This window comes from Balaenoptera musculus, chromosome 1 (assembly GCF_009873245.2).
Source record: "Balaenoptera musculus isolate JJ_BM4_2016_0621 chromosome 1, mBalMus1.pri.v3, whole genome shotgun sequence".
NCBI lineage: Eukaryota > Metazoa > Chordata > Mammalia > Artiodactyla > Balaenopteridae > Balaenoptera > Balaenoptera musculus.
This window is the reverse complement of record NC_045785.1, coordinates 140,732,186-140,755,755: the sequence shown is the minus strand read 5'-3', so window position 1 is coordinate 140,755,755 and position 23,570 is coordinate 140,732,186. Positions and strand designations below refer to the sequence as shown.

General features: G+C 35.9%; 1 protein-coding gene across 3 annotated transcripts in view; it reads right to left on the bottom strand.

Moving 5' to 3' along the window:
* Nucleotides 1–23,570, bottom strand: part of HMCN1 (hemicentin 1) — a 506,773-nt gene that overhangs the window by 383,459 nt on the left and 99,744 nt on the right. For all 3 annotated transcript variants that reach the window (XM_036867831.1, XM_036867840.1, XM_036867846.1), the window contains exon 2: nt 6,479–6,549. In XM_036867831.1, the coding sequence (XP_036723726.1) occupies nt 6,479–6,549 (71 nt within the window). The remainder of the gene's footprint in view (nt 1–6,478; nt 6,550–23,570) is intronic.

The window sequence follows — 23,570 nt, the reverse complement described above, 5'->3', positions numbered from 1 at the left end:
TTGCTCCTTGCCAGTTTGGTGACCTGAGTAAGACATGTTACCTAAGATCTCAAAGCTTGACTCTCCTCATTTGCAAAAAAGGAAGATTAATATTTGTGTAGGTTTGAAATGAGAGGATGACTTTAAAATACATGCAAAATCTTTCACAAGGCACATGTTCCATAGTTGTTGTTCATTTATGGTATAATTATTTGATTATTTCTGTTAAAAGAACCTCGGAGTACTAGAGACAGTAGTAGTAATAGCAGTAACAATAGCTAACGTTTATCAAGCCCTTATTTTGAGCCAGATGCTGGTTCTACTATTCTTGTAGCTTTCACACGTATTATGAATTTTATGTATTGGACTCTATCTCACTTTCTTCCCTCAATTAAATACATGCCATTCCTCCTGTAAAAGTGTATATATATGCTGATATATATGCATTTGTAAGTCGAATGCATATTTGTAAGTCAAATGCATATTAAGAAAACTTAAATGGAAATGAAAACTGCTCTCTTCAGTTGAATCATGTCCAACACCAAACATGAAAATCACATCTTTTATAGCTCTACATTATATTTATCCTAACATATAATCCTTTCCCTTTTCTTGTTCTAGTCAATTTTTCTTTTTACTTTCTTAATTTTTTTGGTTATGTATCAGTTTTGTTTTTTAAATTCATATAGAAGACTTCTATAAACATAGAAATAAAAAGGACACTTTTGCACAGTAGCATGATTTAGAATACTTGAAATTAAATAAAATGTACACTGAATTGACATCATAAATCAGCATTATCCTCTGTTTTAACAGTCTTTGCCTATCTGGCCACAGTTTTTCATATTCTCTGTTGGCAGTTAATTCTAACATCAACTGTTCTTATACTACAGCAGAACATTTTTTCCCCTTAACCTCAGTTTATTCTTCTGTTTCAGTTAAAGAATGACAATAATTGGACCTTACCCTAATCTTCACAACTCTATCTTGTTGCTATGTCATGATGCTGTTCTACATATTTTTACTCTTATTCTTGCTTTTATTAAGGTCAATTTTATCAAAACACTTCTCAAAGAAAAACTAAATTATGTGTGAAATTTTTCAGTTCTGGGGATCAATCATCTATATGAAAAAATTGTAATTCCATTACTGTAGAAATATCTTCCTTCTCTACACTTCAAATGTTTGACTAATATGCTTTTTGTTCTTTAAAATGTTTGTATAAAAGGCTTGAAAGCATACCATTGCCAATACCATTTTCTAAAAATCAACAAGCTTTATAGTTTCTTACAAAGAATGTGACCTGAGGCAGGACTTCGCACTGCATATTTACAAGGATATTAATTCCCAAAGCCCTGTGTGATTTGAATACCATTGCTATCATTTGTCTTCCCTTCTTTTCCCCAGAGAGAAAGCTCAGATACTTTTCAAGTTACTTCTCTGCATTCCAGATGAAAGAAGATGAAGGAAAATGAAATTAATGTTATAAATTTAATGATTTAAGTTTAGCTATTTTTGTCATGTTTTTCTTGGAAATTTTTAAATTGCTTTTCCTCAAGTGAATTCCATATCCCTACAGGAAAAATAGCTGAACCTAGTAAAAAGTTAATGGGCAATTATTTAATTTACTTCCCACTGAATTTACTTTTCTTGCTTTCAAAACGATTAAAGTGTGAAAGGAATATTTTTTAAGGTTTCTTTTTCAGAAATTCCAAGTTAATTTTAATAAGATAGCAATCCTTGTTGCTCTTTATATCAGTGATTTGGGGGGAGTTACTAAAAATGGTAGAAGGGGAACTGAAGAAGTGTCTGGAAATTATACACACACACAATTTAGTATTATTCTAAAATTTTATGAAATTTGTAAATTTTAGTTTCTCAGAGTGATTTATGAAATAAAATATTCTCTAAGAAAACACTGAAGAGAAAACAAAATATATTCTTTAGGTTAGATGTTAAGCGATAATGTAGCCTAGTGTCTTGTCATATTTGAACCTTACTTGATGAAATTTTTTGCCATTGATTAAAAAAGGAATAATTCACTAGAAACTTTGAAAGTAAAAACACTTCTGTGGTATTCCCAATGCCTATAACAATGCACGATTTTGAATGAAGAGAAAAAGTAAATATTTGATTTCTTCCTTGGCTGGTTGTTCTAATTAAGCATCCCCTTGGATCCCAAGACAATTCAAAAATAAATTCCATAGGATGCAGACAGTAAAGAGGAAATCTCCAGAGAAATGGACACCAGCTTTCATTCCAGGGGAGAAAGAAAGATTATTTTCTTGAACAGAGATGTTATATGACCCTATAGAGTGTCTGTATCAAGTTCAATTCCAGAGGTTGGCTGGGGAGAGAATCAATGGAGTATGATTAAGAATCCCTGAAGATCCGTCTGAACAAAAGAAGGGGAGAGGCAGGAAATCAGGAAGTGCCAGCTCCAGGTCTCATTGAGAATGTAGGCATTTTCATTCGGGCCAGATTTCCAAGAATATATCCCAGCTGAATTCTTTTTTGCAGAGAAAAAAAATGAATAGAGTAAATCTCTTCCTAACATTCTATCAGCTAGAAATCTCCATTACTTGGCCCTTCTGAATCTTTATATAATGAAAACTGATGATTAGGTTTTTAAGTATTTTTGTACCACCAAAGTAAAGCTTGTATTATATTTGATATAGTTTAACTGTTAAATATACATTTTTAAAAGAAGCCACCCGTGTATGACATTCATTTATAGCTATTTGAGTCCACTCTACTGCCGACACTAGTTCATCCCGCAGTGGACCAGAGGCTCAATGAGAGCTACAAGGCTCTTGCCCTCAGGAGCTCATGACAAAATACCAGAACATAAAAATTTTAAACAATTAGGGCAGTACAATTTCTAATTCCTATGATCCATGTACAGGATAGAAATTTTTCTGTAAAAGTTTTTTTCAAAGAATGTGGACATCCAAAGCGGCAAAGAAGTTATTATATCAAGGGATAGAAAAGTAAATTGTCAGTAAGTATCAAGATAATGACTGAAAAAGAATGACATGGTTTAAGAGAAAGGAAATGGAGGATTAATGAAAAAGATTATCAGAAGAAATTGAATAAAAGAGAAAAACAGTCAAGGGATAACTATATACACCTATTTAGATATTTATGAAACATAATTCAATTTAGTATGCAAATTAAAAATAAAGACAGTCACAATAAAAGAATCACGATGGAATACATATTTGGAATGCCAAACTTTTGAGTCTTTTTCATCCTATGCCCCAATTATGCTCATACCGTATATAATTCCAAATCAAGTCACGCACCCTACAGTGAACCAATAAAGTATTAAACTTCAAACTCTAATTTGGACTCTGTTAATTTGTACATAATGGTTTGTTCATTAGTTTGTTCATTCATTTTTGCATTCATCAAAAATTCAGCACGTTCTATATGCCAGGCATTTTACTAAGGGATTCACTGATGAGCTAAATCAGACATAGTTCTTCACTGTGAAATGCCAACTAGTTTGTGACAGAGAGAGGCAGTGAGATATGACCAAGCCTGGAGGATAGGGCAGGATTTTCTGAGGAAGTGGTATTCCAGATGAGATTCTGAATATAGGATTTTAAACTAGGTTAAAGGAGCATAGAGGTGAGGGCAGGATGAAGAACAAGAACTTCCTATGCAAGGAGAACAGCATGTGCAAAGGCCCTGTGGGGAGACAGGTGGGGATACAGACAGGAGGAGGCTCTATGCAAGGCCCCTATGGCAGAGCTCAGGGCCCAAGGGAAGAGAGCGGCTCTAGGCAGGGCTCTAGGTTGACAGGCCTCAGGTCACTCATGAACTTGGGAAGACTTTGATGAGATGGGGGTAGGAGGTGAGTGGACAGGGTATTAGGGGGAAATGTTCAGAGATGTATTTTGAGATTATTTTGTCTGCCTGTCAGAGTAGAGAAAGGCCTGGAAAAATAAAAAGAAGAGTAAATGAAGGAAAATCACTTAGAAGCTTTTTTGCATTAATTTAGCCTAAAGATACAGTAACTGGGACTAGGACAGTGCCAATAGAAAAGGAGAAAAGTCAATTGATATCAAAATTATTTAGAAAGTTAAAAACCAAGACTTGATTCATGGTTTGTATATTGGGGTTGGGAGGGGGGCGGTGGAGAGGCAGGGAACGGATATAGTAAGGATAACTTAGATCTTTGGTAGTATAACCAGAATATTGTAGGCATCATTCACAAAGATAACAAACACAGAACAAAGAGCAAGGATTTAGGACCAGATTTGGGGCAGTGGAAAGAGAACATTTGTGAGTTTCACTTTGGAGGGCCATTGTGACATCCAAGAGCCTGACACAAGGGTCTATTTCTCAGAGGAGAGGCCTAGGCTAGAAACATATTTATGTGGGTATGGATAATTTCTCCTAAAGAGAAGATATAAAAATGAGAGAAAAAATAGGGCCACTTTCAAAACCTTCTAGGATCCTAAACACTTAATGGCCAGTTGGACAGAAATGAGCTGCCTAGGAAGCTGAGGAAAAGTGGGGAAAAAAATGAGAGCATACATAAGGGAAGAGAATGTCTCAAGAAGAAGGGAGAGGCCAGTATTGCCGAGAATTACAAAGATGTTAATCTAATATGCTGACAAGTGAAATGTTACCACTGCATTTAGCAAAATACAAATCATGTATCACCAACTAGAGCTACTTTGACAGAGCAGGGGTGTGGCGACTAGATCGAAATAGACTGAGGAGTAGATGGGGAAGGGATGTGAAGAAAAGATGGCAGTCAATACAGACAATATTCTTGACACTGAAGGAACTGAGAGAGATAAGTTATTTGTAGGAGGATTTGAGAAAAACAGAGATTTGTTGTTGTTTATTTTGTTTTGCTTATAATGGTTTGATTTGTTGGGATGCATTTGTTTTGGGGGGAGACTTAAACATATTTAAAAGTAAATGGGAGCCCTTAAGCAGTTGAAAAAAAAAGAAAAAAACAGTTTTACAGGTTAAGATCCTGAGAAAGCTAAGGAGTTGTGATTAAGTAGAGAATGAGGATAGGATGGATACCAGATGTAGGTGGATGACATGCTAGGTACGGGGAAGCAGAGGGCTTCCATTTATATATGCCTGTGTGTGAAACAGTAAGTGAGATAGCTTGCTCAGAGTAGATCATTAGCTGAAATAGCTAGTAGTAAAAGGGTAATGGGATAGAGGTTTAAGAAGAATAGAAAAGATTTGCAACTGTCATTGAGAGGAATGGGAGATTTAATTGACCAAAGAAACACAGTAGGATCATGGAAGTATTAAGAGTCCAGTGAAAATAGGTGGTTATGTATTTACAGTGGAAGCAACCTGCCATGTTGTGAGGTTTCAACAGCACTTGGCCATTGGTGGACATAATTGCAGTCATTCAGGAATGAGGTTTTGCCTTTTGAACAGAAAAGCAATGGACGAGAAAGAAAAGGAGTGTTTTTGAAATGATAGGACTCTGAGCTAGATTGGAAGAAAGTGAAAAAGGAGAGATCTGATGGCCTGGGAGACAGGATAAGGGTCAATGGACTAGAGTGTTTGATGAGGGTGAAGGAGTAGTTGTAGTGTAAGTAGCTGCAAAAACAAGCTTGGTGGAGCTGCTTGAATTAGTGATCTGAGAGATGGAACAGATTGGGGTGATCATAAGATCCAGAGGGTGTGTGTGAGAATAGAAGACTGAGATGGAGTAATGACAAGGTCATTGAAGACAAATAGCAGGTCAAAGAACTGAGAGGAGAAGGTTCTGACAGGTCATTCCCATCAATGCTGAAGTGCCCCGGAATGATGGCAGCCCGAAAGGGGAAAGGTAGCCAATGATTTGGGTATCAATAGTTTAAATGAATGATGAGGAGTGGCCAAAAGATCTGTAGGTGATTGCAGCAGAGACCATCCCTGGAGGATAGGACAGTAAAACAGCCTCAAAGAAGCAATTCTTTTTTGATTAATGGATTTGGGAATAATGACCTCAAAGCAGCAATGAGGAGAAGGTGTATATCAACCCTATTTCCAAGTCCTGTTTTCAGAATAACATTTAAACCAATTATTCATCTTCTCTACTAACAAAATTATACTTACAGTCAAAAATTTTATAAAGATGACTTACAGCAAAGAATATCAAGATTACTGTAATTATACCATTACTATTACAGGGAAAGAATTAACTGCTCCTTATGATTCTCAGTGAAAGGAGTCATCTGGAGCAGGAGTCAGTAAACTTCTTCTCTAAAGCATCATACAGTCTGTCACAACTATGGAATTCTGCCATTGTTGCATGGAAGCGGCCATAAACAATGCATAAATAAAGGTGATATTTTGAACCCAATCTGTCCCACTACCATAGCTATCATTCAAATCAAGTCAGAAAAAGTGGTATTAGAATTTAAAAACCAATAATCACTGCTTTCAGACTTAAAACTAAAGAAAATCAGCCAAAAGTTCATGATTTTCCTTTCCCTTAAAAGAAATAAAATTGAATGCAAGAACTCACCTGAACATAGAGTTCTCTGAGTTCATACTGAAACTTCTTGGGATCTGTGGTAACTGTTACTGGGCCAATTTCTGTGGAGATAAAAATGACATAGGTCAAAAACAGTGATCGATAGCGTTAAAGACTTTAATGTACTATGTCTGCAAGTGTCTTTTCACTATGCACTACATGGTTATTTAACAATTAGAAATGGCAAAACAACAAAGACCACTTCTCAATTTATAGCAACCAAAGAATACCTTAAAATTTGCTGTAAATTATGCATACCTAAAAAAGTGGATTTTTAGCCTTAGAAAATGCAAAGAGGTAGTCAAAAATGTCACAGGACAAAGAGTCAGGAGACCCCAGTTTCGGTCTCTTTTTACTCTCACCAGTCAGTGATATTAACTGAGCACCTACTTTGTTGTTGAAGTCTAAATGAATCACTTATTCATCTTTTAATTCTGCTTTCTCAACTATAAATTGTAAATTTGTCTGCAAATAAAAAATTTAATACTAAACAAAAAGAAAACAAATGACCCTTCCCTGTCTATCCCACAGGGTTTTTAAGAACTTGTAGAAGCACAGATATGAGGCTATTAAAAGTTCAGAAAAAAGTCCCTATCACTTCCTTCACCATGGCTGGTGTTGCTGTCCATCACTATCACCATTCTCCTAAGCTGGCTTTGACCACCATAATTACCTTTGGGGTCACTGACACCCTCATAACTGCCTTAATGTACTGCACAAACCATTGTTTCAAGTGGAAACAGGTGAGGGGACCACTGCATTCCTTGGAAAACCAAGATCTAAGTCAGGTGAAGAGAAAGAGCCCAGATACTGGTGTGGGTTAAATTGATTGATTGATTGATAGAACAATAGCGAGACAGATATAAATATATAGATACAGATATATACAGCAGGTTTATAATAAACATTTTAATGTGCCAAGACCATTTTCTAAAAACAGAAAATCAACCTTTAAAATAGACAAGCAGAAACTGGCCTTTACAGGTATCAATTACTTCCCCCAGGAAACATTCATATATTTAAGTAATAGTATTAAAATTCATCCGAGTATCATGTGTACAGACATATCACCTTAAATTCCTAGGCTGGATGAAAATTTTTCTATTTTATCTAATGAAGATAACAATACAAAATTATAAAAATACTTAACATTTAGTTTTTATAAGACATTATCTAGCTTCAAATGCTTACTGCTAGAAAAGGACTTTACGACTTCAAAGGCTAATAATTAATTAGCCAGGCTTTCTATAATGTGCTAACTGTGATATAAAAACAGACTTTTAGAATTTTAGAAATAAATGAGGTAAATTGGAAAGGAAGCACGATATGCCTGTCATAAGCCATGTAATTTTTCTTAGAAATTACATGAAAAAAATGTCTCCATCCTTCACCATAGATTAGACACCTTGCAGTATGCAAAAGGAATGGAGAGGCGATTGAAGAAACTGTGTGAAAGTGCAAACATCTGCATTCTATACAGAGCAGAACAGTCACTGCCTGTGTAAATGTCATGTCCTGAGTATATGGAAAATCGGAGAAGCCCACTCCCTCAAGATTAAACAAAGGCATACTTTGCAAAGGAATGCAAAACAGCAAAGAATATGCTAGGCAGATACACCCTGACATATAAATTGTCAGCAGCACTGTCAAGCCAAGCGTCTATGTTCCTACATGGTATAATACTGAAGTAATTCTAGAATTCCAAACTCAAGAAGTAGAAAGAAATACAAAGAATACTAGAAAAAAAAATCAATTACATGAAAATAAAAAGTACAGACATGCCAGAACATTCCCTATAATAATAATTTTTAAAATAACCCTGATATATGTCTGTTCTTCAATAGTGGAGATTAAGGGACGTTATTAAAATAGGAGGACGGATTAGCCTTCATTTAGTTATTGAGAGATTCAAATATCCACCTGTTTTCAACAAAGATAGGAAATATCTCCTGAAGCTCATTAATATACATTTTTGCAAATCACACTGGACAGCTGAGATAAATCTTCTATCAGTTATGAGCAATACTCCAGAGAGGTAAAGGCCCGCTGAGCTGCCACATCCCTCCAGTTGTAAGCACCTTTTCTAACTCTTTTGAATTGAATGATATAACCATTTGGCAAAATCAGCCCTCCTCCCTTTCAGGACTTGTGTCCATTCCAGTCTTTCTCTTCGTTTAACAGAGCCCTATGCCAGCTGTGTCATGAACAATTTCCTCTTCTCTTCCTTTTTTCTCACGTTGGTTTCATCCCCTGCCAAGCCTTTGATGACATTCAACAGGTACAACTTCGTCTTCTCTTCCTGCCTGAACATGGTCCTCTATTGCTTATAGAATTAAATGGGAACTGTCCAAGGCATTTCAGGCCCTCTCTATTTATCTAATCTTCCAACTTCATCACACCCCCTTAGCATGAAGCTACTGCTCTTCCTCATCACATCCATGGCCATCCCCATGTCTTTCATCTGCCCATATACCTCTTATTCTGTAAAGCCTGATTCAAGTCCTATCTTCTTGAATGTTTTGCCTTTTCTTCAATATGCTTTAATGTTGTTTGATAATGTCTGTATAATAAAGACATGGGAAGAATGAAGGTGAATAACATTTAACAGAATGCAGGGATAATATCTTATTTTATTCAACCATCAATCTCCAAACAGAATCCTCAAGCTAGATGGGGCATTAAAGATCATTTGGTTCAATTCTCTTATCTACAGACAAGAAAACTTGAGGTTCAGAGAAGATGACCTTGAAAGATTTTGGTAGTGAAAAAAGAGGTTAAGATATCTAAAAATACTTTCTACACTGAGCAACCTCCACACCTCACTAACATTTCCTCTTTTCCAAGATCTCCATTCTGTCAATGATTACATCACTATTAACTTTCTTCTTTCCTCTGGACCATGGGCAAGACAGGCCATGTTCGGAGTGCCTAATTCGATGCACACAATATCTAGAATTCTTTATTGTCACATGCCTGGATATTATCTTTAATAGAACAAAGAAAATTATCTCTCTTGCCTAGTAGATATTATAATTAAAAACACAAAGAAACCTCACTAGAAAATTCCTTCTCTAATCTATTTAACAAACACACACTGATCATGTACTATATATGGTTGCCACCGGTAACATAAGGATGACCAAACGTGAACCCTGCCCTCAAAGTCCTGATGGATCTAGTGGAGAAAATAAAACTAATATGTAATTACAGTACAATACAATAAATGCATAAAGAGAAGTATGGAAAAGGTAGTGTGGGAGTACTAATTAACATAGAAAAAATTTTTTTTCAGAATGAACCATGGGGATTTCAAAAAGGAAATGAAAACCTAGGATTTCATATTAGAGAAAACAAAAACGTTCTTTAGTAAAACCAATTTCTTTTTAGATTCTATATACCAAGTTTTCACGACAGCCCTGTATTTTATCAAATTACTGCTATTACCTATAACTATCGATATTTGCAAGTACAAGTCACAATACTTTGTAACATATAGTGGCTTCCTTTGAGCCTCACAACAACCTCATGAAGAAGCTAGAATACATATAATTATACAAAAAACTGAAGGTTGGATGATAAGCCAAAGGCAACCAGTCCCTTTGAAGGCTACCACAATACTGTGTGCCTGCGACATGATGGCATCTACCATATAATACTGTGACTGCCAATGCTTTTTTGTCTCCCTCACTTGACTGTCAGCCCAAGGAGATGAACTGTCTCAGTGTACCTATAATAGATTCTCAGTAAATGTTTGAAGACGGGAAGAAGGGAGAGAAGGGAAAAAAAGAGAATAAAGGTTAAGCCCAGGGCTTCAGACCCTTTATTTTGTGCTCTTTTCATTTTCCCATGGAGCCTCCACGCTATCGCTAAAGACCGTGCTCCGTGACCAGCACGATGGCACTGACTAGTCAGCTGAGAAGGTCTTCAGTTTACCCTTTTAACCAAATGTTTTGCTCTTTAATCAAGTTCTTGATGCAGATAATCAATAGATACAATTTTCCACATACAGCTTATCTTAAAAAGCAAAAGAACATCAAGGTAACGTGTTATTAAAAATATAAGGAGTATGTCACGCTTCAGAACACCACGTTTGATTTAAAAAACTAACTGTACTGAAACTCTAAAAAAGTCTTTCCTCTTCTCATTAATTGTGTTATTTCCCGTTTCCTAGGGATTTATCAGATGGGTTGGATTTATTTCCAACGTCTCAGCCATTGTTCTCTTAACCTGAGTTGCTGGAGTGAATTTGAGAAAATAGTGGAAAGAAGTTCACAGTGTAATATTTTCTTTCACTGCTTCACTTGGCAAGATCGATATCTAGTTCCTCACTTCCTTTTTCCCTTCCACTAACAGATTTCTGCTCCTTATAGTTTTTCTTTACTCATAGTGGCTCCTTGATAATAAAAGGAATATTTACTGCTGCTTGCTGGGGTCTCAGTACTGTCTGTGAATGATTTGATAACAATGTTCACAATTTCCTTGCTTTTCTGAAAAAAATTATGTAGTTCTTGGCTTTATATTTATAGTTACACATAAATATGTGAAAAGTTAAAATGAAAACCCCTAAGCTGCATTATAAATTAATCAATATTTGCAAAGCACTGTAAAAGAACAAAAGAAATATATAAATCACAGGGCTTGCCATAATGGAAATTTAAATATAGTTGAAAACTTAAAAAAACAGCAAGATATGAAAAATTAAACAGTTTAATCTAGCATCAGAGAAGGGCAAGTGATATAGATGCAGAGGGACAGCAAATTTCTTCAGTGTCCAGAGAAAGACCCCCGAGCTCTAGGGAAATACACAGTGAAGGTATCAGGGAGAAGATGTGGTATGGGACTTGAAGAGAACACTGGATTAACAGAGGGTGACATCAGAGCAAAGAAATTCCAGGCACTGTGATATGGCCTATTCAAAATGCCTTCCATGAGCTGAATCTCAACACATTCCACTTTGTAAACATTCCACTCTTAGTCAATAATTTTACACAAATCAATGATGTCTTCTATGTGCAAAGTTGCTAATATAAATATATACATATTCAAAATATTAAAATTGTTTACATGAAAATTAATAAATTATGTTTCTTGCCTTGGGATGGTACAGAAAATCAGATTAATAACTGTATTTACTTTCACTGTTTTCAGTTTAATCTACAATACACTCTTTCCAGATTTCTCTCTCCTCATTTAATTATAATGTTGCTGTCCAGCACCATTTTTAAATGATTTGCATCTAAGCCACAAAAACAGAACTGTTTCCTGACTTTGAGCTGAGCCAATGCCAAGCATATTTCAGGCCTCATTTAATTGAGTACGTGCCTACTCACATTAGAACAGGTAATTTTCAAGACCACTTAAAGGCCCTTAATGATTGTTTTGACATGAAGTGATGTACTTGGTGTGTTTTATAAAACTGAGTCAAAGATGAATTCATTCACAGCATGTTATCTAATATTGATTACATAGCATTCTGCTTTAATTTCCAAAAAGATTATTCATTTAACAGTGAGTTGCATAACCTTAAATGTATGCACTTAGCAACACTGCAGATAATATATGTATAATGAAAGGCTCATTTCACTTGGACTGAACAGGATATAGAAAAAGTCATGAACATGAATTCAGGAATGTTTCACAGCTGTTTAGAGGAGGAAGCAAAGAAGAATGCCTTAATAATTGACAGTCCTCACAGGACCATGAGGTATACTGAGTAGGATGTTATTGCTTAGACTGGACTTTGGCCAGGGCTCCAGCAAGCATTCTTACAACAACAGCCGTGGGATTTTTAATGGCCAACAAAATTCAGACGCTCAATTTCACCTGTAATCCTAAAAATGGTATTTTTTTTTTTTGAGCAAAGATGTTGCTGATTATACAGATCTGAAAATGAAAACTCCAAGATAACAATTTTTTTTAATACATCTTTATTGGAGTATAATTGCTTCACCATACTGTGTTAGTTTCTGTTGCAAAACAAAGAGAATCAGCCATATGCATACACACGTCCCCATGTCCCCTCCCTCTTGAGCCTCCCTCCCATCCTCTCTATCCCACCCCTCTAGGTCACCGCAGAGCACCAAGCCGATCTCCCTGTGCTCTGCTGCTGCTTCCCACCAGCCAACTATTTTGCATCCAGTAGTGTATATACGTCGATGCTACTCTCACTTCGCCCCAGCTTCGCCCTCCCACCCCATGTCATCAAGTCCATTCTCTATGTCTACCTCTTTATTCCTGCCCTGCAACTAGGTTCATCAGTACCATTCTTTTCTTTTAGATTCCATATATAGGTATTAGCACACGGTATTTGTTTTTCTCTTTCTGACTTACTTCACTCTGTATGACAGTCTCTAGGTCCATCCACCTCACTACAAATAACTCAATTTCGTTTCTTTTTATGGCTGAGTAATATTCCATTGTATATATGCGCCACATCTTCTTTATCCATTCATCTGTCGATGGACATTTAGGTTGATTCCGTATCCTGGCTATTGTAAACAGTGCTGCAGTGAACATTGTGGTACATGACTATTTTTGAATTATGGTTTTCTCAGGGTATATGCCCAGTAGTGGGATTGCTGGGTCATATGGTATTTCTATTTTTAGTTTTTTAAGGAACCTCCATACTGTTTTCCATAGTGGTTGTATCAATTTACATTCCCACCAACAGTGCAAGAGGGTTCCCTTTTCACCACACCCTTTCCAGCATTTATTGTTTCTAGCTTTTTTGATAATGGCCATTCTGACCGACATGAGGTAATACCTCATAGTAGTTTTGATTTGCATTTCTCTAATAATTAGTGATGTTGAGCAGCTTTTCACGTGCCTCTTGGCTATCTATATGTCTTCCTTGGTGAAATATCTATTTAGGTCTTCCGCCCATTTTTTAACTGGATTGTTTTTTTTTTTGATATTGAGCTCCATGAGCTGTTTGTATATTTTAGAGATTAATCCTTTGTCTGTTGTTTCATTTGCAAATATTTTCTCCCATTCTGAGGGTTGTCTTTTTGTCTTGTTTATGGTTTCCTCTGCTGTGCAAAAGCTTTTAAGTTTAATTAAGTCCCATTTGTTTATTTTTGTTTTTATTTCTGTTACTCTAGGAGATGGGTCAAAAAAGATCTTGCTGTGGTTTATGTCAAAGAGTGTTTTTCCTATTTTTTCCTCTAACAGTTTTATAGTGTCTGGTCTTACATTTAAGTCTTTAATCCATTTGGAGTTTAAGATAAACTCCAGAAAAAGCTATCACAAAAAAAGAAAATTACAGACCAGTATCACTGATGAACATAGATGCAAAAATCCTGAGCAAAACACTAGCAAACAGAATCCAACAGCATGTTAAAAGGATCATACACCATGATCAAGTGGGATTTATCCCAGGGACGCAAGGATTCTTCAGTATAAGCAAATCAATCAATGTGATACACATTAACAAATTGAAGAACAAAAACCATATGATCATCTCAATAGATGCAGAAAAAGCTTTCAACAAAATTCAACAACATTTATGATAAAACCTCTCCAGAAAATGGGCATAAAGGGAACCTACCTCAACATAATAAAGGCCATAAATGACAAACCCACAGCAAGCATCATACTCAATGGTGAAAAACTGAAAGCATTTCCACTAGGATCAGGAACAAGACAAGGATGTCCACTCTCACCACTCTTATTCAACATAGTTTTGGAAGTCCTAGCCATGACAATCAGAGAAGAAAAAGAAATAAACGGAATACAAATTGGAAAAGAAGTAAAACTGTCACTGTTTGCAGGTGATATGATACTATACATAGAAAATCCTGAAGATGCCACCAGAAAACTACTAGAACTAATCAATGAATCTGGTAAGGTTGCAGCATACAAAATTAATGTACAGAAATCTCTGACATTCCTATACACCAACAATGAAAAATCAGAAAGAGAAATTAAGGAAACACTCCCATTCACCATTGCAACAAAAAGAATAAAATACCTAGGAATAAACCTGCCTAAGGAGGCGAAAGACTTGTACTCAGAAAACTATAAAACACTGATGAAAGAAATCAAAGATGACATAAACAGATGGAGAAATATACCATGTTCTTGGATTGGAAGAATCAATATTGTGAAAATGACTATACTGCCCAAAGCAATCTACAGATTCAATGCAATCCCTATCAAACTATCAATGGCATTCTTCACAGAATTAGAACCAAAAATCTTACAATTCATATGGAAACACAAAAGACCCCGAATAGCCACAGCAATCTTGAGAAAGAAAAACGGAGTTGGAGGAATCAGACTCCCAGATTTCAAACTATACCACAAAGCTACAGTAATCAAGACAGTATGGTACTGGCAGAAAAACAGAAATATAGATCAGTGGTACAGGATAGAATGCCCAGAGATAAACCCCTGCACATATGGGCACCTAATTTACGACAAAGGAGGCAAGAACATACAATGGAGAAAAGGCAGCCTCTTCAATAAGTGGTGCTGGGAAAACTGGACAGCTACATGTAAAAGAATGAAATTAGAACACTACCTAACACCATACACTAAAATGGCATTTTAACATCAAAATATATCCAAGCATTGACAAGTTATACTTAGATAATAAAACATATAATATTTTAAGTCATGCTATTTAATAAAATTTAATTAACAAGCTTTCCAATGTGATCAAGATACTCTGAAAGCAAACAAGAAGAAAATTAATACTATTTTCCAGAACATTTTTAAATTTAGATATGATATTCTTATAGGAAACTGTGTTTTAAACTTTAAAATGAAAAATATTAGAATTCATTTCAGAGTTTTAATTGTTCTCTTAGACAATTCTTTAGCATTAATAGTCTTCTAAATAAAAGTAGACATCAGGGGGGATAAAGAAAAGAAAAACTATAAAAGGAGCAGTAAAATGTTTTTGAAAAAGAAAAAAATATGCTTGCAAATCCTTAGAAAAGAATCATTAATACTGCTGAAATTTCCACATGTTAGGAAAACACACTTAACTTCAGCCCTGATTGTTGCCACAACTAAACAAATACATGCAGTCCTTTGATCATGTTTTCAGGGAAAATACAATTCAGTGGTCCAAAACCATATTTACGAAGTAAACGCTTTATTTGCAAACAATGAGAATCAGAGGCATGGCAAAATATAGATGCTTTTCATGTGTCTGTATATATGTTATAATATGTGTATGCTTTTCCCTAAATACTTGCATTCATTCATTCATTCAACAAACAGGCACTCTATCCTTGAGTTTGGTTCAAATAGGCAGGAGAAAGCAAATACATTTAAAGAGTGGGGTCTTGAGTATAAGAGTCAGAAGTATCTGGGTGTATCTTATAAACAAAGAGGTGGCTGAATGGACTTGTGACTGATACAGTTGTACAAGGCCCTACTCTCAGAAGAACCCCTGCCTTGGGGTTTAATGCTTTGCAGTCACTGTCTTGAAATAATTTTATGTCTGAATTTATGTTTCGTAAAGCAAATTTCAATGGGAAGATGTAACATGTACTCCAAGTTTGTAGCCTCATCTCATACATGGTCCTGCCCCCTATCACCTTCTGGGGACAGGTTCTCAGCCACCGGTTCACCCACCCCCATATGCCCCCGGTTCACCCACCCCCATATGCCCCCGGCCATACCCAGCACCCCAGTCCCTGCTTCTACCATCTGCCCCAGTGAGGACCTGGATGTGAGGATGGGGAGGGTTAGGATGAGGGCATGCAAGTGCTGGCCAAGGTTAGAGGCCAAGTCTTAGCCTCTCAGCTGGGACAAGCCTTTTAATGAACTCCCAACCCATACACCAGGCACTTCCCAGCACCAAGGTTTAAAGATCCCTGGGGGTCATCTGTCTGCCAAGAGTTGAGGCAATGGGGCCAGAGACAAAGGAGATACCTGGCTCAACTTCACCAGACCCTGTTTCCAGCTTGAGCACAGTGCTTGGGTCCCAATGGCAGGAGGGGGAATCCGACAGCCTGCATCCCTAGGTGGGACCTCAGGGACCACAGGGGCCAGTGTGGGTCTGCACTTGAACCACAGGTATCCTGCTACCCAGGGGCGCTCCCTTCGCAGGTGCCATGCCAGGAGGATCTTCTCTTCCTCCTTGCAACCCTCTGTAGCCTAGCTTAAACCATTAAGCAAACTTTACCATCCATCTTTATTTTGTGCAATGTCAATATTAGACGCAAATATCAGAGCATTTGACTATTATGTAGATTTACCCAAATTATACAATTTGTATTTCATGGCTGATACCAGATGGTGCCTCCAGCTTTCCAGAAGAGACACACAAGTCAGATTTGGGAAGGTTGAAGGAGGAACCATTCATTTATAATCCCAGCAACAGGATGAATGTTCCAGGTTTATCATGACATTGAATTAAATAGTACTTCTTATTGAAAAACATAAAGGATTTTTTAAGTGAAAAAAGACCATGGTTAGGGCTTCCCTGGTGGCACAGTGGTTGAGAATCTGCCTGCCAATGCAGGGGACACGGGTTCGAGCCCTGGTCTGGGAGGATCCCACATGCCGTGGAGTGGCTAGGCCCGTGAGCCGCAATTACTGAGCCTGCGCGTCTGGAGCCTGTGCTCCGCAACAAGAGAGGCCGCGATAGTGAGAGGCCCGCGCACCGTGATGAAGAGTGGCCCCCACTTGCTGCAACTGGAGAAAGCCCTCGCACAGAAACGAAGACCCAACAGCTAAAAATAAATAAATTAATTAATTAAAAAAAAAAAAAAAAAAAAAAAAGACCATGGTTATATAAAGGAAAGCTAAATATTAAAATGTTATTCTGCCAAGTTAATTTATGGATTTAATACATTAAAAATCTCAAAAAGAATTTTTTTTGCTTATGTTTTAGAATACTTAGCAACAATATTCTTAAATTTATTCTGAACAGCGCATGGGCAATCATATCAATGAAAACTGGCCAAAAAAACTATAAACAGGACATCATGAGCATGAATAACTAAGAGGATAGAAGTGCTGACATACAAATAAATATGTAATAAGTGGAAAAGAATTAATAATTATATACAAACTAGCATCTGAAGACAAGATGCATAAAGTAAGATTATTTATTTTAAAAATATTTATCTCTAATTCATATTTTACAGTATCTAGTAAAAATAAGCTCCAAAGGGTTAAATGGTTCAATATAACCATTGTGATTATTTTAACTGAATCTAAATTAGAATATATATCAGATATATATAGAAAAATAACATTCTCCTTTTCAAAGTAATAGAAGAAATCACAAGGGGAAATACTGACAGATATGAATATATAAAAATCAAGTAAAAATTAAAATCTAAAAAAGATATAAAGCCAGATTTGCCAACATTTATGTCATCAATTAAAATAAATTAAAATCTATACTATCTGAAGAGATCAAATTTAAACAAATAATAATAATAAAGTACCAATCACTAAATGAAAGGTAAATTCATTAAAAGAAGGTTAACAACAACAAAAAAAAGACCAGAAACAAACGCTCATATTTAGTTATAGCAAAAGAGAGTAAACTGCAGCAAATTTGAAGTATCTTGTAAGAAAGAAAATGATTTTGTTTAACATTATCACTCAAACCAGTATCATAATAAACCTGCAATACTGGTACTGTTGTTAAGATTATAAGTGGTTGTAACTTTTGTGAAATTCACTGTAGTTATGTGTATGATATGATTATAGGTATGATAAGTCTTAAAAGTACCTTGTGATAAAGTCATTTCCCACTTTGTTATAAGCTGCTGAAAATAGATATTGATATTACTAGGATATCAATAAATAATGTCAAAATAGAGAAATGATTATAAACATGATTCTCTAAATAATATTAGGCAGCAATTAAACTACTGTTCCATGTAGAAACACAAGTGAATGTTTATCATATAACATTAAAGAGCAAAACATAGAATTATAGGTACCTTGACTGCAACTATCTACAAAGACACATACTCATAAAAACAAATTCTGAAAGGTCACACCACAGTAAAAATTGATTCTTGGAATAGGTGGAGTGATGATTACTTTTTTCTTTCATCAAATTTTTCAAATTATTTGTACTTGTAATTTAAGGAGAAAGAGAAGAATTTCACTTGATCACAGACAAGTTTGAGGTTTTGCTCATAAATTCTGGCTGACTGTCGTTCTTAATTGGTTTAAATTGGTCACTGGAAAAAAGAGGCAAAAATATTTTTCAGCATTGGGCAACATAACAAGAAAAGCATTGATTTGAGACATTATCTGTTAATGTTGTGAGGCGAAATATTTTAACTATTTAGAATCTAACCAGAACAGTCATTGTCTGGATATGGTATTCTTTTCTAATCCTCTCACTTCCAGCTTCCATCTTTCTTTCAAACGCCCAACTCTTGGCAATGTCATCTTCCTACTGTTAGTTAGTCTTTATTGAATATACAAAGAATTCCTTTTGATTGGATGAAATAAAACACTCTCCACACCAGTAACACGGAAGCTCAATCACCGTCACATTTTGTTTCTCTTCTGCTTATTACTGACTTTCTTCTCTACACACTCTTGCAGTGACGTGTGTTTATTCATATACACGTGTGTGTCTTCTGTTTTGCTTTTTTTTCTCTTCATAGAAAAAATATGGGAAATAGGAAATACCCAGTATAACTGTAAATACTGAGCATGAAACCAAATCATCACTGTGAATATGCATTTTAAATTTAAATACGTCTCCTACTGGGAAGAAGTTCAGAGTATCCACCTTAGTTGGTAACTAAAAGCATCCCAGGTTTGGAAGTTACTATAGTCTAAGGTAATGAAGTTAATTTACTATGTGCCATTGTGAATAGACTCCAAAGGCATTTTCAACTCCAGACAAACCCGTGCATCGTGCCCGTACCTGGTAAGAGGAAAGCATCCGTATAGGAGCCATCTCACTTCTTCTCCTCCCACATCACCAGTGCACCCACTACTGCATTAGCAAGGAGAGGGATGTCCCCATAGATACCAAGAGGCTGTGGCACATATCCAAATCAAGGACAAGAGACACTCTGTGGCATTTCTCTTGTATCACAGTGATCAGTCCTTTCTTACCATCAGTTTCAGTACCTCTGCTCCAAGCTCCCATGCTTCTCTATTTTACTCTGAAGAACATTCCTATTAACCAATTACATCAAGCCTTCTCTTTAAAACTTGAACTGCAAAACGCAGGAGTTGTTTCCTTTTTGTACTACGTTACTCAAACCAAAATAATTAATATGTTTTACAGATATCCATTAATAAAAATGAGCAGAGACACTGAGAGGGAGATTTGGCCAAGTGAAGTTCCCAACCAAACTGATTAACAATAGTGCTTAGATGGGTGCTGATCCAGACGCCACCAGAAAATCTACATAGTCTAGATGAAAAGTGACATTGGATTTCGGAAACTGTCCACTCACATGGCCCTCATTTACTAAATGTTTGACCGAAGAGTCAGTCGGTTGTCCTTCTTAAGAGCTCAGGCACTGGAATCAAAACTACTTGGGTTAGAAGCAAGGCTCTGCCACATAATGGTTTTTTTTGTTTTGTTTTTAATTTTTATCCAGTTCCTAAATCTCAATGACTTTCAGTTTCCCCATCTATAAAGTGGGGAAAATAATCATAGCTACGCCACTGGGTTGTCGTGAGAGTTTAATCAGGATAACATGCATGATGCAATGCTTGGAATGGATTAAACACGCTAACTCTGCTATTGCTACTGCTGCTACTGCCAGTAACTTTCATGACAATGTAAAATACATTATGCTAGGTACTATGATTGGTTAAATAAAAATCTACTATAATATATGGAACAAATTCAGTCTTGGAGTTTAGAAAAACATAATACTTTTCTTGTGCTTATCACTGCTTAAGATGATTTAATGAATTTGAATTTCCAACTCAAATCACATTAGTTAAGTAAGGTGTGTTTTGTTTTGTTTTTTTTAAGTAAGGTACATTCTTATCAAGCCATGCCTCCTAAAAAATCTTCATATTTTTACCTTGTATCAGATAAAAAATGTCAAACTTTTAGACAAATAAAACTCTTTCTGGCCTTTGGAGATAACAGAACAACATTTCTCATACTTGTCATTAAATCAGATCTCAGAATCTGAAGTTACATGATCAAGCATTTCAAAAATATGTTTGATATTTAATTTCCGCTTCTCTGATACTTAAAAATATTAATACCCAAACAGGATTGAGATAAGAACAGCATTTATCAAAAAGAGAAAACAGGTATCTGATTTAGGGTTGCTAATTAATATGTTATAAGAAAATACTACTGTCAAGTTATATTTTCTATTCACTCTTCCCAAAGTAATATAGAAAAATGTCCACCTCTACACCTTTGTTTATATTTTTTCTATATAAGAGACTGTTCTCTCCCTTATCAAACTTTTCTTTAAGATTTAATTCAGGTCCCAACTTTTTTGGAACAAATTCCTGAGTGTTTCAATCCTTAGAGGTCGCTCCTCTGAATTCTTTTAATGACATATCTCAACTGTTAAGTATTTACCCAATGTGGTAAATGTCCTCTAAAATGGCCTCCAATGACCCCCACCACCTGATACTCACACCCTTGCGTAATCTCCTCTCCTTAAGAATGGGCTGAACCTAATAACTTGCTTCTAATGAAGAGAACAGGGCAAAAGTGATGGGATGTCACCCACCACTGGGATTAGGTTTCAAAGAGACTATGGCTCTGTCTTGCATGTACTCTCTTGCTCTCTGATGGAAATTACCCATGTGAGCTACCCTATTATCCTACGGAGAGGTTCACGTGGCAAGGACAGAGGGCATCCTCTGGCCAACAGACAGCAAGTAACTCAATCCTGACAACAGCCATGTGAGTAACAAAGTGGACCTTCTCCAGTCAAGCCATGCAATGACCACAGACTCAGTGCCTTAATTGTAGACTTGTGGGAGACCCTGAATCAGAGGACCCAGCTACGTTTTACTGGGATTCCTGACTCCCGAAAAGTATGATTTAATAATTGTTTGTTATGTTACAACACTAAGGTTTGGAATAATTTTCCATGCAGCAACAGATTCATCTAACTCCATATTCAGTCTTCAAAGCTAGGTTATAACTGCTCTGATGACAGCAACTGTGACATTTTGAATCTCCATCATTTGGACAGTGACCTTCACTGTGTGATGATGGTAAAGTTACAGAAATACTTAGACAACAGTTTTGAACAATATATACAAGTATTACTTTAAAATAGTCACTATAAATTACAGTATCTTCAAAACTCTGTAATTTAATTTGCAAAACAGAGAAAATATAAACATATGTATGTATATATGCATGTGTTTATAATAAGTAAATGCCCACAATAGAAACAGATCATAAATGACCAAATTTAGAAGAGGCAAAGAAGTAATAATTAAGGAAATGAAAAGTGTGATATCTAGAAAAATCAGAAAACAGTGTGGCTATCTGAAAAATATTTAAGAAAAAAATATTAAGCATTATAAAATCTCTTAAAACAACTATGGCATTTAATCCTAAAAATTAGAGAAACAGTGAACATTAATAGAAATGATGTCATTCATACATTATCTCTAATGGTGCCTATGAATTTCATCACGATAATTAAAGCAATAAAGTTAGGTGGATGAATTAAGCAAAGAAAATTCAAAGAAATTGAAATTGAATTCAAGACTCTAAAGAAGTTATTAATAAGGTATACACTCTGCCAAAGAATAAATGGACAAAAATTTAAGCTCTCTTCTGGCAAACACTCTTCTTCTAACACTTTTTAATTCAATAAATCATCTTTCAGTCCCTACTAGGTAATCATACCCCATGCCTGAAGCTGACCACCGGAAGCCTGATAAAACAGTTCACATTGCAGCCCAATTGCTTTGTGAATTTGTGATGTTTTAATTCTGTAAATCTCAACTCACCTATCAAGTTTACTGTAAAAAAGCGGAATATGTTTGGCACAGGTCATAAGGAAGAAAGTTTAGAAGGCATATTTCTGAGATGGAATACAACAGACTAGCATAGAACAGAATTGTGAAGTGCACTGTTCTTAGTGCAAGGGAACCAACAGTGGAGGACACAGACGTGATCTCCTTCCCCATGGATTTCACAGTATGAGAGAGAAAATGGACAATAAAACAAGTAAACGAGCAAAGAGAAAAAAAATAGCAACAGGTTGGAATAAGTGTTGTGATGGAAATAAGCAGGCTATGGGACAAATAATGGGCAGAGGGGCTGCTTAATAGTACAGCATCAAGGAAGACCTCTTTCATTTCCTTTGTGCAAAACGAATGTCCATAATCTTTGTCCATTTTTATACTGGGCTGTTGCTCTTTTTGTGTCAATCTGTGAAAGGTGTTTATATTAAGTAAATTAGGTTTTGTCTGTGACATGAGTTGCGAAAAGTTTTTTCTACCTTGATGTCTCTTGTGGCAATTTTGGTCATGTAGAAATAGTTTTCTTTTACGTAGTAATAAAATGTATTACTCTTTTCCCTATGGTTCTTGGTTTTTATCATAGTTGGGAAAACTTTCTTCATGCTGAAGTTATATAGAGTTCTCCCATGATGTCTTCTAGTCCTTTTAAGGTTTATGTTTTAGATTTACATCTATGGTCCATTTGAAGTTTCTGCTGGTGTAAGCTATGAAGTATGGATCCACTTCTCTTCCAGATGGCTACCCTGTTGGTTCATCATTATTTATTGAAAAATCAATTTTTCCCTACTGATATTACATGCCACTACAATTCATGTATGTATTCTACATTTTTTTCCATTAATCTTTTGCTTCATGCCCAGAACCAAATTGTCTTAAAAACTGAGGCATAATATTTTAATCTTAGGTGGGGCTAATTTCCACATCATCACTCTCCTTTTGCTGAATTTTCCTAGCTATTGGTGCTTATATATTTTCTATAACAATTTAAGATCAGCCTATCTAGGTCCGAAAACATCCTGTAGGTATTTTTGTGTATGTCACATAAATTTATAGAATGAATTAGGAGAAACTGACAAGATGCTGAGATTTTCCATGGTGTATTACTCCAATTATTAAAGTATTCTTTTTGGGGGGCTTCCCTGGTGGCGCAGTGGTTGAGAGTCTGCCT